This window comes from Mandrillus leucophaeus, unplaced genomic scaffold (genome assembly GCF_000951045.1).
Source record: "Mandrillus leucophaeus isolate KB7577 unplaced genomic scaffold, Mleu.le_1.0 Scaffold4, whole genome shotgun sequence".
Classification (NCBI taxonomy): domain Eukaryota; kingdom Metazoa; phylum Chordata; class Mammalia; order Primates; family Cercopithecidae; genus Mandrillus; species Mandrillus leucophaeus.
Genome location: NW_012104253.1, coordinates 14,327,522 through 14,341,620, shown reverse-complemented (window position 1 = coordinate 14,341,620; position 14,099 = coordinate 14,327,522). Strand labels below are relative to the sequence as shown.

The 14,099-nt window shown below is 44.6% G+C and overlaps 1 protein-coding gene across 1 annotated transcript in view; it reads right to left on the bottom strand.

Moving 5' to 3' along the window:
• Positions 1-14,099, bottom strand: part of TTC7B (tetratricopeptide repeat domain 7B) — a 260,809-nt gene that overhangs the window by 127,550 nt on the left and 119,160 nt on the right. Inside the window, exon 9 of the mRNA XM_011991788.1 lies at positions 434-517. Coding sequence (XP_011847178.1) covers positions 434-517 — 84 coding nt within the window. The remainder of the gene's footprint in view (positions 1-433; positions 518-14,099) is intronic.

Below are 14,099 nucleotides of genomic sequence, written 5' to 3'. Positions count from 1 at the left end.
AGGTGCAGTGGAGCACACCTGTAGTCCCAGCTACTCAGAAGGCTGAGGTGAAAGGATGACTCGAGCCCAAAAGGTTGAGGCTGCAGTGAGCCATCTGTCTCTTATACACATCTAGATGTGTACCAGGAAATAGCTTAACTCTCAGTTGAGTGTAAAACATTAGCTCTAGTTTAAGCCATGTCCATGACACCTGATGAAGTCACAATGACTAGAAAGAGACAAATATTTCAGAATTTTTCTTCTCAGTGATAAGTCCATCTTGGCTTCCCAGACGATTAAATCTGATTGTTCACTGAGAGTGGACCAGGATAGTTTCCCAGAGCGGCTCGAAAGACTTCCATAAAGTCTATCATTCCGTGCAATTCATTGACATTAACCTCTTTGGCCTTAATAGGATAGGCATAAAAAACTGCCCATCACAAAGGGGACTCACTTTTCCAGCAGCCATCAGGGACAGAGCAAACTGGTACCACAGGTGGAACTCCTCAAAGGCAAACTTCATGGCTCTCTCTAGGCACTGGGTGGGAGAGAAAAACAAAGCAGACATCTGAGAATCGCTGGCGCCGCAACTGCACAAGCGTGAGTTGGTGTCCATGCACGCTAAGGTAAGTCCCATCAAATCTGCTGCCCTGGAAAGCTTAAAACATCATCCTCCACCAAAGGGCTCCTACGGAGTCCCCACACAGGAGAATGCACCATGCCGGTGGGCAGGACAACCCACAATCGACCAAAGTTGTGACAATCCCTGCCCTTGAGTAGCTTTGTATCTGGCACAGGAAAAGAGGCAAACACATCAACAACACAAATACAAAGCCAAACTCAGGAGTGCCCCGAGGGCGAGAAACAGGACTGTGGTGAAGCGATCCCAGGAATCAGGAATGGCATCAGGGAGAACGGAAACTGAGCTGGGCCTTCCCCAGCCCAGCCCCACTGTGAGAAACCATCAAAGACAGAAACCACAATTTCTTTATCTTCTCAGTACTGGTGCATTGCCTGCCGTGGTGAGTAATCTACAAATGGACTTCCCTCTCGGTCAGCGAGGAGCCTCTGGTCCCTGCACAGGGTGACATGATGACATTAGAGAGCTTTAGGAAGATCGTGGGGGACTGGGGTGAGTGGGGTGAGGAGGAAGACCTTGATGGAGGCAGGCCAGGAACAAAGTGGACAGAATGGTCCGGGGGCTTCAGAATCAAGAAATGTGTCCAAGGTCAGATCAGCAAGGACGGGTCACCCGTGGAAGCATGTGGGGACTGGGGAGGCATAGGAGGTGCCCAAAGTTTCTGGCCTGCATACCTGGGGGAAAATCCATGCCACAGAAGGCCCTTGTGTATGCACGAGCGTGAGTGAGTGAGTGAGTGAGTGTGTGTGTTTGAGAGAGGGGGAGAGAAGGGGAGGTTTTTGTGGGTTTTTTTGTTTTGTTTTGTTTTAGGAGAAAGGGAGAGTGGGGAAGGAAGTTGTCATGAACGAGTTTGGCATGGGAAATGCTGAGTTCGAGGCATCATGAGGTAATTTACCAGAGACATTCTGGGACCTCAAGAGAAAGATCTAACAGAAGACAAACATTTGAGAAAAGAGCTGAAGTTACTGGAAGAGATCAGATCAGTCCAGAAGAGTATTCAGAGAGAAGGCAGCAGGGCCAGACTGTGGAAAGGGAGAGCAAAAGGATCTGGAAAGGAGGGCAAAGAAGGGAGCTGGGACAGCAGTGTCATGACACAGAGAAGGCCCCGGGAAGGGGCCAATGGGGCCAGCGGCAACAGAGGCCAAGAAACCACCCGAATTGACTGGGTGACAAGCTCTGCAATGTGGCTTTGGGGGACATGGGAGGAGAACACAGGCCATGGGGACCAATAAGCAAAGGAAAGATGGAGATGAGGCATGAAGGAGGGATGTGTGGGGTGAAGAGGGGCTCTTCATCTATGTGCTTAATTTTTCATAGAGGCAACTCAAGCCTCTCGCTACCGTGAGCAGAACGAGCATGCAGAGTGAAGACCCTGGGGAGATAAATTAGGTCCCAGAAGACTAGAGGGAGCCAGGTCCCTGGAACAAATGTATTCCTGCTGAGAGGTCTTCTCTTAGGGAGGCAAGGTCCTCCAGACAAGGAGGAGAGAATGGCAGGCCCTGTCGGGCCCAGCCAGTTTTCTCTGTAAAGATGGAATGAGGTGGGTGCTAGGAGGAAAAGAAAAGAATAGTGGCAGGAGGTTTTAAAAAGAACAGAGGCGGCTGGGCGCAGTGGCTCACACCTGTAATCCCAGCACTTAGGGAGGCTGAGGCAAGAGGATCACTGGAGGCCAGGAGTTCGAGACCAGCTGAGGCAACATAGCGAGACCCCGTCTCCACAAAAAAGGTAAAAAAAATTAGCTGGGTGTGGTAGTGCACACCTGTAGTCCCAGTTACTCAAGAGGCTGAGGAGGCAGAATAGCTTGAGCCCAGGAGGCTGAGGCTGCAGCGAGCTGTGATCGCACCACTGCACTCCAGTCTGGGCAATAGAGCAAGACGACCCTGTCAAAAAGAAGAAAAGAAAACAAAAGAAAAGAAAGGCAGAAAAAGAAAAACAACACAAAAAATAGAAAAAGGTTTAAACAACAACAAAAGCCCCTTCCACCAAAGGGGACAGAAGGCTCACAGCAGGGTCAGCTCAGAGACTGGTGCGAGCACTCGGTGGGGCATGCACCACTGTGTTGCCACCTTCTTTCGTGCTGCTAGGTGGCCAGTGCAGGAGCAGAGGAAAATGATGGGATGCTCAGGATTCATGGACAGTCAAGGAGGGAGGGCAGGGAGCTGGGGACCTGGAGACAAGGAGCTGCAGTGAAGGTGATAAATGGGTAAAGGTAAAGTGAGGTGGTGGGAGAGGAGAGAAAAGAATTCTAGAATTTTAAATGGCATATACAGAGGTCACACAGTAAATATGCTAGTTGGTTTACTGTGAAAAGCTGTTCTGACAAAAACATATTCTATTTAAAAGTAAAGTACTAAGCATTAATAAGCACCTAGTGCTTGGCGATGGCACAAGGTGGGCATCCGAAGACCTTCAGCAAGGTGAACATGGGCAATGTGTTCAGCTCAGGGCTGACTGCGGGCCTCATCCTATGCCATGAGACATTGGCAGGAGGGGCTGGGTGAGGCCTCCAGGAGAGTCCTTTAAAAGCAGGGCATTCTCTGCCAGCACCCACTTTGCCCTCAGCCCTGCCCCTTCAAAGCCGGAAGTAGGGTGGCCAGGAACACTGAGCAGAAAGTAAGTGTGTGGCCCTGATGCCATGAGGTGCTGCAGCTACTGCACCAGCCTCTCACAGGCTTCTTGTAGGCTGAACCAAATAAACTCCACTTTGGCTAAGCCACTGCATGCTGGTTTTGTTAATGACATCTGAATACACTCCTCACTAGTGCGGACACCAAGCGGCAGACCTGGAATCTGAACCTGAACCCAGGGCCCTCTTAGCTGCTTTGCTGTACTGAGGAAGGTGTCACTGTGCCTTTAAGGCACACAGCGGGAAGGCAGAAATGAAAGCAGCATGCTGAGATCAAGTAGGCAAGACAGGGTGGCGGGAGAGACCTAACCCAGGTCTAGGAGGAACGGGCTGGGACTAAGTGGGGGAGGGCAAGTGTGATGGAGGATGCTAAGCAGTGAAAAGCCAGCAGTGCCTAGAAACTGACTTGGGGATGGGAATGAGGGATGGAGGAGGAGGAGATGAGAATGATCACAGTGGCTGAAATGAGGCACCGGGAGCCGGTATGTGGAGAGATGGTAGATAATCAAAAATGAGGATCGTTCTAACAGCCCTACTCAACCAATAAGTTGCAATATCACCACTAAGTACTTAAATAAACTTAGTAAGTACTTAAACACTAACTACTTAAACATTTAAATGTTTAAATGGTTTTTTGTCCTCCTTTTGCTAAGAGGAATGATAAATATCAACTGTTCTCCTGATCAACAAAAGGAGCTTGGCAGCTGAAACAGTGTGTTCTGAATCAAAAAGCTAGATGCTATAAATAAGTGTGTACCCTTCTCTTCTTGCATGCCAAAGGCTAACAGTCTCATTAAACTCTGTGAAGCACATTCACCGGAGGTCTAATTGGTACAGAGTTGCGTTCCAGGTGCTACAGGAAAGAAAAACAGCCCCAGTCCTCATCAGAAGTAGAATCACGGAATCCTGTGGCTGGCAGATCACGTGGGGAGCATCTAGTTGAAGCCCCCAAAGGAGAGGGCACTTGTCATTCTGGCTGCCTGTTACTTCAAATCTCTTCTGATTTTGGCGGCGGGGAAGAGCAGGCACTCCCAAAAAGACAAGTGATAGAAATGTGGCACGCATGGCATGCAGACAGCCAATCACATGCTCCTGCCAGCCTCTGAATCTGCAGGTAGGGAGGCAGGGAAGGGCCCTCTGGAACTCGTTCCAAGCGTTCCAAGTGTTCTAAGCGCCCTGAGTGAGCTGGGGCCTCCCAAATTGGGGCAGGGCTTTTGTCTCCCTGAATCTGTTCCAGTCTCCTCTTCAGCCTCTGGTGGAACTGGTGAGCTTAGCAGTGCAGATGGATAAGTTCCTTTTCTGCTTAACAAGTCCGGTTCCATCACCTACAGCCAAGGCCCTGACAGGACGCCCAATCAAACGCTTCAGGCTCCTCCTGTAACAATCCCTACCTTCCAGCCCCCAACAAGTTGTACAGCTGCCTGAGAACCCTTCAGAATAGGGAGTACACAACCTGAATGGCAGCTAGAAATACAGAATCAAGGTGCACAACAGATTGGGTGTGTGAATTCGGGCAAGCAATTAACCACTGTGTGCCTAGATTCCTCACTGTAAAATGGGAAATACGACAGTGATTAATGTAGAGAGTTACTAAGACTTAGTTACTACATACAACGCCACAGGAAATAGCACCTCACAAACAGGCTAGCGAGTGCTAAACAAAGGTTAGCTATTATTCCTTTTTAAAAATTTTAACATTCTTATATTAGGAATGGAAATACAACAAATTGTATCATACCTATCACTTTATCCAGATTCAATGTACGAAAACTCAGATTTACAATGCATTACATCAGAAATAAATATCTTTACAAAATGTTTACAAAACTTTACGAAATGTTTCCTCATTTTAGAAAAGGATTCAATCTGAGACCCCGGAGAATAGGGCACAACTTTAGAGAACTGGACCAGAATGTGTGCTTATTCTTCATTTCTTTAACAAGTGTGGTAACACCCTGTAGCCAGGCACTATTTTAATTACTTTACAAGCATTGCCTCATTGGGTGATCCTAAGGACCCTGCAAAGTACAAGGCAGGTCTCTTTATCATTGTCCATTTGCAGGTGAAGAAACTGAGGTGCAGAGGTGTTAAGGGAGTACACAGGCCTCTGAGTCAGTGGTGGAGCCAGATGGGAGTGAAGTGGTCTGGTTCCAGAGACTGAGCTCTTCACCACAACACTACTGCCTCTGAAACTTTAATTACATCGTGCCACTCACACTTCACGTATCAGGCCCACTCATGCTGCAGAAAGCAAAGGACAGCTAAATAAAAGGCCCCTAAAAAGGCCACATACTTCTTGAACTATTTCAGAGACCCAGCAATAGTTTTTTTTTTTTTGCTGCTAATGGGGGACCCTTGCTTGAGGCTACTAAGGACGGAGACCTTTCCAGCTAGTAGAAGTGTCAATCAACTTTATTGATCCCATGATATCCACCAGCACCACGACAGCCAGTGGTGCCACATCTCCAGCCCATCGCAAAGTTCTCAACTAACAAAGATTACACGAGTCCTGTATTTCCTCTACAGGTAGCATCTCTCTCAGTTCCCTCCTAGTTTGGACCTCTTTCTCATAATGATAACAACCCACCTCCCATAACAAGCCAAGAGGGTGTCCTAAAGAGAGTTAGGAAATCTGGGTCAATTACAAATTAGCCCTCCACCCCAATTCAGAAGGGTGTGAGCTCTGGCATCACAGCCGACGGTGCTGCCTGCCAGTGGGCTCTTGGCATCTTATGAGATACAGTGACGGCACGCCAGCTTTGGAAAACTGCCCAGACAGCTTCAGATGCTCCTGAAATGCTGATGCCAAGCATGCTGCCTGGATATATCACATGTCCTCCCCTATGTTTCTGTAAACATGAAGATTACATAAACCCCTAAGCAGTTCAGGTCAACCATACCTCAACTACAAAAGGAGACTCCCTGCCAAAAAAATACACCCATGGTAAAAAGGAATGTGGGTTGTCACTGGGAGCATATGCTATCCACAACCCTTGCCCCTTAGGCTGTTTGCTCATCCCAGTTCTGTTTGCCTATCCCTTTTTAAGAACGCTATCATATGTGTATGAGACAGAGTAAAAAATTGCAGTTTTAATGTTGTGGGGAGATGGAGAACATAAAATAAAAGCATTCACATTTTTTATTTTTTAAATATTTATTTATTTGCTTATTTATTTATTTTGAGACAGGGTCTTGCTCTGTCACCCAGACTGGAGTGTAGTGGCACAATCTCAGCTCAGTGCAACCTCTGCCTCCTGGGTTCAAGCGATTCTCCTGCCTCAGCCTCCCAAGTAGCTGAGATTACAAGTGCCTGCCACCACGCCTGGCTAATTTTTTGTATTTTTAGTAGAGACGGGGTTTCACCATGTTGGCCAGCCTGGTCTTGAACTCCTGACCTCAGGTGATCTGCCTCCCTCAGCCTCCCAAAGTGCTGGGATTACAGGCTTGAGCCACCATACCCAGCTGCATTCACATTTTAATGATGGTTCCAGTGAAAAAGATGCATTGATGAAAATGGACTTTTTAGAAGATGGCAGGTGTTCTGTGCATGGGGGACATATAAAAGAGTGCTTTAATCACCCAAGCCCAGCACACAGGGCGTGAGGACAAAAAGAGCAGTCACATGGTGAAGGCACTGGCTCTGGGGCCAGGTTGCCTATCTCAATTCATGCTCCTCCCTCCCAGCCATGGGGTTGTAATGGGGGTTAAATGCAGAAATACATGTGAAATGCTCAAAAGAGTGTCTGGCCCGCATTGAAGGCTATCGATGGGCTGGCTTTTATGAAACAAAGCAAGAGCAGATCTTCAGGGTTCTGAAGGGCGGATGAAGGGGATAATGAGAACCCCTGGGAATGAGGGTGGGCACACCAGTGGACAGCAAAGGCAGTGTGAACAGGAGTCTTTGAGTGGCGCGAGCTAGATTCTGGCCCCTTTTCCACTTCTGGAGTCCAGTGGAGGGATGGCAAGGTGGGCCAAGGAAGGGAAGTGGGGCCGGTCCAGAGCTACAGATCCCTGAGTCACCCATGCAAAACAGCAGGTGACATTTCCAAATCACCTCCCTCACAAGAAAAGAAGATGGATTTGGCAGTGGTATTATTTCTACCAGGAAAGATAGACCCATTCGCTGTAATCACATGACTGCCACCTCTCTAATCCCAGATAACATTCATTTAATACCACGAATATTTGGTAAAACAATAATTAGACTCTAAATGGCATCCTAATCATTTAAGTGCGAGTCAAAATGTCACTTGCAAAAATGGTTCCTTTTGGTAACAAGAGCTTATGCCTTTCCAGTCCCTTTTTCTGGCTTTTCATAAATCAGCCATCTTTGAGGGGCTCCAGGAATGAGAAGCTTTTCTGGCATCAGAAAGGGATTTAGCAATTACCTCCCTAGTACATAAAGCCCAATTACACAAACAGGGTGTGCGGCAGCGACAGCTGTACAGTACCACAAGCGCAGCAAAGCCAAAGTCTATTTTTGGAATTCAAGGGTAAGATTCTGCATCCAAATCCCATTGGGGAGTGGGCAGAAATAAAATAATCAGACACCCCTCAAATTTAGCCTGAAGTGTACGTCCAAAATTCATCACTATAAAAAGACAACAAATAGCAGAGTGAACTGCCATCATTATTTACCTCATAGACAGGTCAGCCATATCCTAAAAGTTCTTATGACATAGATCCTTCAGTTCATCAGGGAGACTTTCTCTTCCACATTGTGTATACTTCATGAGTCAGTTAATCAAATTCCTTGCAGTTGTGCGACTGATTGTTTTTAAACATGATATATACAAAATATTTCACTTCCTTAACTTTTAGCAATAAAAAACTCTGCAAGCTATTCAAACATTTTGGGCCATCGTCTTAGATCCACAGACTGACAGAGTCACAGAGCAATTTGAGGCCTTTGAGATTATCTGATCCCATTCTTACTTTATGGATATGGAAACTGAGACCCAGAGAGGAGACAGGACGTCCCCAGGGCTGCACTCAGTGGCACACCTAGAGTAAGAGCCAAGGTCTCATGATCCTCGACTCCTAAACTTTTTATTGTTGTTAGACAGAGTTTTGCTCTTGTTGCCTAGGCTAGAGTGCAATGGCGTGATCTCAGCTCACTGCAACCTCTACTTCCTGGGTTCAAGTGATTCTCCTGCCTCAGCCTCCCAAGTAGCTGGGATTGCAGGCGTGCACCACCATACCTGGCTAATTTTGCATTTTTAGTAGAGACATGGTTTCACTATGTTGACTGGGCTGGTCTCAACCTCCTGACCTCAGGTGATATACCTGCCTTGGCCTCCCAAAGTGCTCGGATTACAGGTGTGAGCCACCGCACCGGCACTCCTAAACTAACTAAAAATGAAAGTACAAATTAAAATGGAGTTTGAGAGGTCTATCTACAGGAGCCTGGGTCCAGGAAAAGCTTCTCAAAGGCATACTTATGGGACTCTCAGCTACAAATGAAAGTCCCCCTCCTCGCCCCAAGTTTGGAGAAAACAGACATCAAAACTTGCTCAAGTTTTCTCTCCTTATATTGGAAATAAAGCAAATGCATCCATGCCCCACCCCTTCCCATTTCTCTTTTTGCTTTAAAACAGCAATACTGCTCCAAGCAGGGAAGTCTCAGAGTTTTATTGCTTTGGCAAACACTTAAAGGATATCATTGCCTCTGGCCACGGTGAGAGGAGTAGAGTGGGTTGTTTTCAAAGGTCACAGACTTTATTATAGAATTTGAATGCTGGACGCAGTTTTCTGGCATGCTCTCCTCTCAACTCGACAAATCAAGTGGACCAAGCTTGCACATTGAGTAAGGGGTCTCCACGGTCCTGCTCAAACACTACTCCATCCGCTGCTTTGCCAGTGTAGCTGTTCCTTGCAAAATGTACTGAATTCACAAAATGAGCATTCCATTCCTCCTGTCTCCTCAATTGCCTCTCACCTTTGGTCTTTTCAGTCTCTCTTCCCTGGCTTGGGGCACCAGGTTTTAACCCTTCAACCATGGCTGCCGCTTAGCCCATGCCAGGACTAAGGGAGGAAGTAAGGAGTTGAAAGTGTGGCAGCCTGGGACACACCATGTACAAAATAGCAGCACAGTAAATGCTCGGACGAAGGCTGGACAGAGAATTGGGATCCATTCTTTTGGAGGTCCTTTAAGGAGGGCCGCAGCAAACATGGAGGCAGGGAGGAGTACTGGAATTACCAAGACTGGAGACGATGACACAGCAGAAAGGACTGAAGCAGGGTCACTGAGCTATGGCCTGAGGGCCCAATGTGACCTACTGCTTGTTTCTAGAGTCCAAAAGTTAAGAATTGTACTTATAGCTGAACGTTCACCATCAATTTGGTGAGAGGGGTTATTAACTTTAAACCCAAATTAAGCAAGATGTTATCCCCTACCCCCACAAACAACCCCATTCTTCTCATTCATGAATCTATGTTACAAACATTGTACTCATTATATTTTGAGTTTCATTGATTAAAATTTTGTGGAAATTTGTTTTCTCTCTTGTTATACCTACATGCTATTCTTGATTTTTTCTCTTAGCCTTTGAAGCCTAAAATATTTAGCATCTGGCCCTTTAATTTGCTGACCCTTGTTCTAAAGGAACCAACCGGGGGCACTTTAGGTTGAAGGAAAAAAGACAATATGACAATTGTCTTCAAAATTTGGTGGACTCTAAAGGGAGAAGGAGTCATCCATTACCAGGGCATCTTTACTATGGAACATTCTCCCACCCTATGAAGAAAGGGGCAGATCTAGACACATGGATCTGGTACAATCTTCAGGATAGATCACCGGCTGGATAAAACATAGATTTTATGTCCTGTGGCATGCTACTTTTGCATTGAATGGGGACACGCACATATGCATAGTGGCCTATGGATTTATAGTCAGTCTTTAGGAGTATACACAAGTAACTTCCTCTTCATGTTCCCCTTGGCTCTGTTGTAACACTTCCCTTGTGCATACATTACCTGCTCAAAATAGATAATAAGACCAACCAAAAAAAAAAAAAAAAAAATTGGTAGACTGTCAGTGAGGTGGGGCTGGACTTGCCCTATTGCTCCAAAAAGACCGAATAGATAGAAATTACAAGGAGACTCATTTTAGATCAATCCTTTCTAATAACCACAGAGGAATCAAATGATATATATTACCCATCAATTGCTGTGCTGGCTACATTATAGTCATTATCTTACTGAGCTTCCTAACAGTCTCTAATATAGGAGCTCAGAGGGGCCAGTATCTTTCTCAAAGTCTCACAGCTAGGAAAGGGCAGAGCCAGAATTTGAACATAGATCTCCCTGACTCCAGGGCTGAATTTTTTTACTATACAGTGGGTACTTCCCTATATAAGGGTCGAGGATCATCTGCCAGAGTTATTATTTCGTACAAGGGAGATTTTTTAATTAGAAAGCAGATTATTAATACCACCAATAATAATAGTAACATGCACTTTTTACAGTAACATACATTTATCTTCTTAATCCTCATAATAACATTCCAAGGTAGATCTTATTATTATCTATGTTTTCCATATAAGGGGACAGGTTCAGAGAGGTAATGGAATCTGTTCAAGTTTATATTCAGCATGTAAAGTAGCAGAACTGAGATTATAACACAGGTCTGATGTTAAACTATGAGGCATTGTTGAGACGGTAATGTCATCCAAAGTGACCTATAAATTCGATGCATCCCTATCAAAATTTCAACTTTTTTTTTTTTTTGCAGTAATGGAAAAGCCAATCCTCAAATTCATATGGAATTGTAAGGGATCTGGAATAGCCAAAACAAACTGGAAAAAGAACAAAGTTAAAGGACTCCATACTTCCTCATTTCAAAGCTTACTACAAAGCTACAGAAATCAAAACAGTATGGTATTACATAAAAATACATAGACAGACCAAAGACAGAATTAAGATTCCAGGAAAAAATTCACACATTTATGGCCAATTGATATTTGATAAGGGTGCCAAGTCCATTGAATAAGGCAAAGAATAGTTTTTTCAACAAATGGTGCTAGGACAACTGGATTTCTGCATGCAAAAGAATGGAGTTGGACTCCTACCTCATACCATATACAAAAAAAAAACTATAAATGGACAAACAGTTCAAATATAAGAGCAAACCTGTAAAATCCTTAGAGGAAAACAAAGGAGTAAACCTTCATGAGTTTGGATTTGGCAATGGATTCTTAGTTATGACACCAAGAGCATAAGCAACAAAATTAAAAAATAGATACACCGGACTTAATCAAGATGTAAAACTTTTGCACATCAAAAGACATTTCAAGAAAGTGAAGCTGGGCATGGTATCTCATGCCTGTAATCTTAGCACTTTAGGAGGCCAAGACAGGAGGGTCACTTGAGGCCAAGATTTGAAACCAGTCCAGGCTGGTTTCTATAATCTCTACAAAAAAAAAAAAGCAGGTGTGGTATCTCTAAAAATATAGCTGACCAGAGTTTATTATGTAGACTTTAAAATAGGCAAAAGACTTGAATAGTAGTTTTACCAAAGAAGATATACAAATGGCCAATAAGCCCATAAAAAGATGCTAAACATTATTAGTTATTAGGGAAAAGAAAATCAATCCCACAATGTGATATCACATCACACCTACCAGAATGTCTACATTAATAATAATTTACAAATAACAAGTGCTAGTGAAGAAGTGGAGAAATTAGAACCCTGTGTATTGCTGGTAGGAATGTAAAATGGTACAGTCACTGTGAAAAACAGTCTGGCAGTTCCTCAAAAAGTTAAACATAGAATTATCATATGACCAAGCAATTCCACTCCTAGGTGTAAACCCAAAAGAACTGAAAAAAGGAACTCAGAAAACATGCTGTGCCCTAACGTGCAAGTGTTGATGTTGGCTGGGGACAGCAGAAGGAAGGAAAGTTCAAGGAGAGTATTCACTGCAGCATTATTCACAATAGCCAAAAGGTGGACACAATCCAGGAGTCCATTGACAGATGAAGGGATAAACAAAATGTAACATATACATGCAATGGAATATTATTCAGCCATGAAAAGGAACGAAGTTCTGATCAATGCTATCAGATATATTGTTATAACATGGCTGAATCTTGAAAACATTAGGCTAAGTGAAGCAAACCAGACATAACAGGGCAAGTATTGCCTGATTCCTTTTATATGAGATACCCAAAATAAGCAAATTCATAAAGACAAAAATTAAATTAGAGGTTACTAGGGTATCGGGAAGGAGAGAATGAAAAGTTATTGCTTGATGGGTACAGAATTTCTGTTTGAGATGATGGAAAAATGTGCAAATAAATAGTGATGATGGTTGCACAACATTGTGAATGTAATTAAATGCAACTGAATTTTACACTTTAAAAAGGTTAATAAGGCATATTAAAAAAAAAATTTAAACAAAGAACTAAAACAAAACCATGAGGTATGTACCTAGATACCTTGTTTCTCTGAACTATGCTACCCTAAGAGTTTAAACTCCTTCCATTCCTCCCAAGCGTGTTGGCATTTTCATTGAGGACCACGTTAAGAAAGCAATGCTTAATTTGAAAGAACATTTTCGTAATGGTGAGAATGGAGATCCCAGGGGCCATGTCAGAGGCTGATATTCTTTGGGGCAGGGTGTCATGTAAAAATGGTGAAGATGGTCCCTATTGAGCTGACTCACAAAGCTGGACCAGAGCTGGTAACTGTCCAGGTGCTCTGCCCCAAGCTGGGCCCATGCCTTCCTCTGCTGCCCATTTCCCACTCAATGACCTTTAACCTTTGGGCCTGCCTGGGGAAGATACACTCCTTGCACATCTAGGGACCTCTAAAACCAAAGAAAAGGGGGCAGGATGAGGGTGCACACTGGCTTTGAAGCACTGGTGCATTCAGCAGGTTGTTAGGGACCACCCAGCACTAACCAAATACCCTGCCTTGATTTCTCAGAAGTCTACGGCTCCATTTGTGTCATGCCCACTGATGCCTTCTAGAAACCTTGGCACCTAGCTCAAGGCTGGGTTTCTGCAGTACAAGCGGGGCTGCATGCAATGCTGAACTTTAAACAAATGGTAGGCCTGGCAAGCAGACGTTGTTAGATGTGCAATGCTTTTCACAGTGCTCCCTGATTAAATAAGCGTTTAGGTTAGGGAGGTGTAAATGTCCTTTTGGTACAATTACTAGTCAGACAGTTCTACCCACAGAACTATGGTGTTGTTGAGATTTACCATAAACACATGAATATGAGTTCAACAGGAAAGATAAAAATACCATTCCTGTCTTTAAAGCTGCCTCGCCTATGGAGGGGGGACACACACAACCTTCTAAAAGGACCCCATAATATCCTGTCGAAATGGAGCCATTAATAGTCAAATTCAAGAAACAAACCTCCTTAGCAGCTTGGGTTCATTCTGAAAAACAGAGGAAGCGGTGCTTGTTGCTTTACTTTTAATAGCGCAGGTTGTCATGCCAACTAGTGCTGCTGTTTAAAACGAAGGGGAAAAAAAGAAGTGTTCCTTCCTACACAAACCTTTCAGCAGGGCTCACAATTAGTCTTTAAAAACACGAAAACTCACAGCACTGGAGATATGGTAAACATTGTGCTTCTATTTAAACCTGTCAGAATGAGGATATGATAAACCTTTGGCCTGGGTCTCCTCTGTACAATGCTCTTTGGCCAGCATCTGGCTGAAGAGTCCACAAGGAAAGAAAGGCACGATGATGTAGGTGCACATAAAGGCAGCCGGTCTCGAGATGGGAGAGCGGCCTTCCATCTTGAATAAGCACAAGAGAAAGGCCGGCTTCCTTGGGAAAGAGAGGCTCTGCTCCCGCTTAGCCCTGTGAGCACAGTTATTAAAAGGCTGGGTCTGCACAAT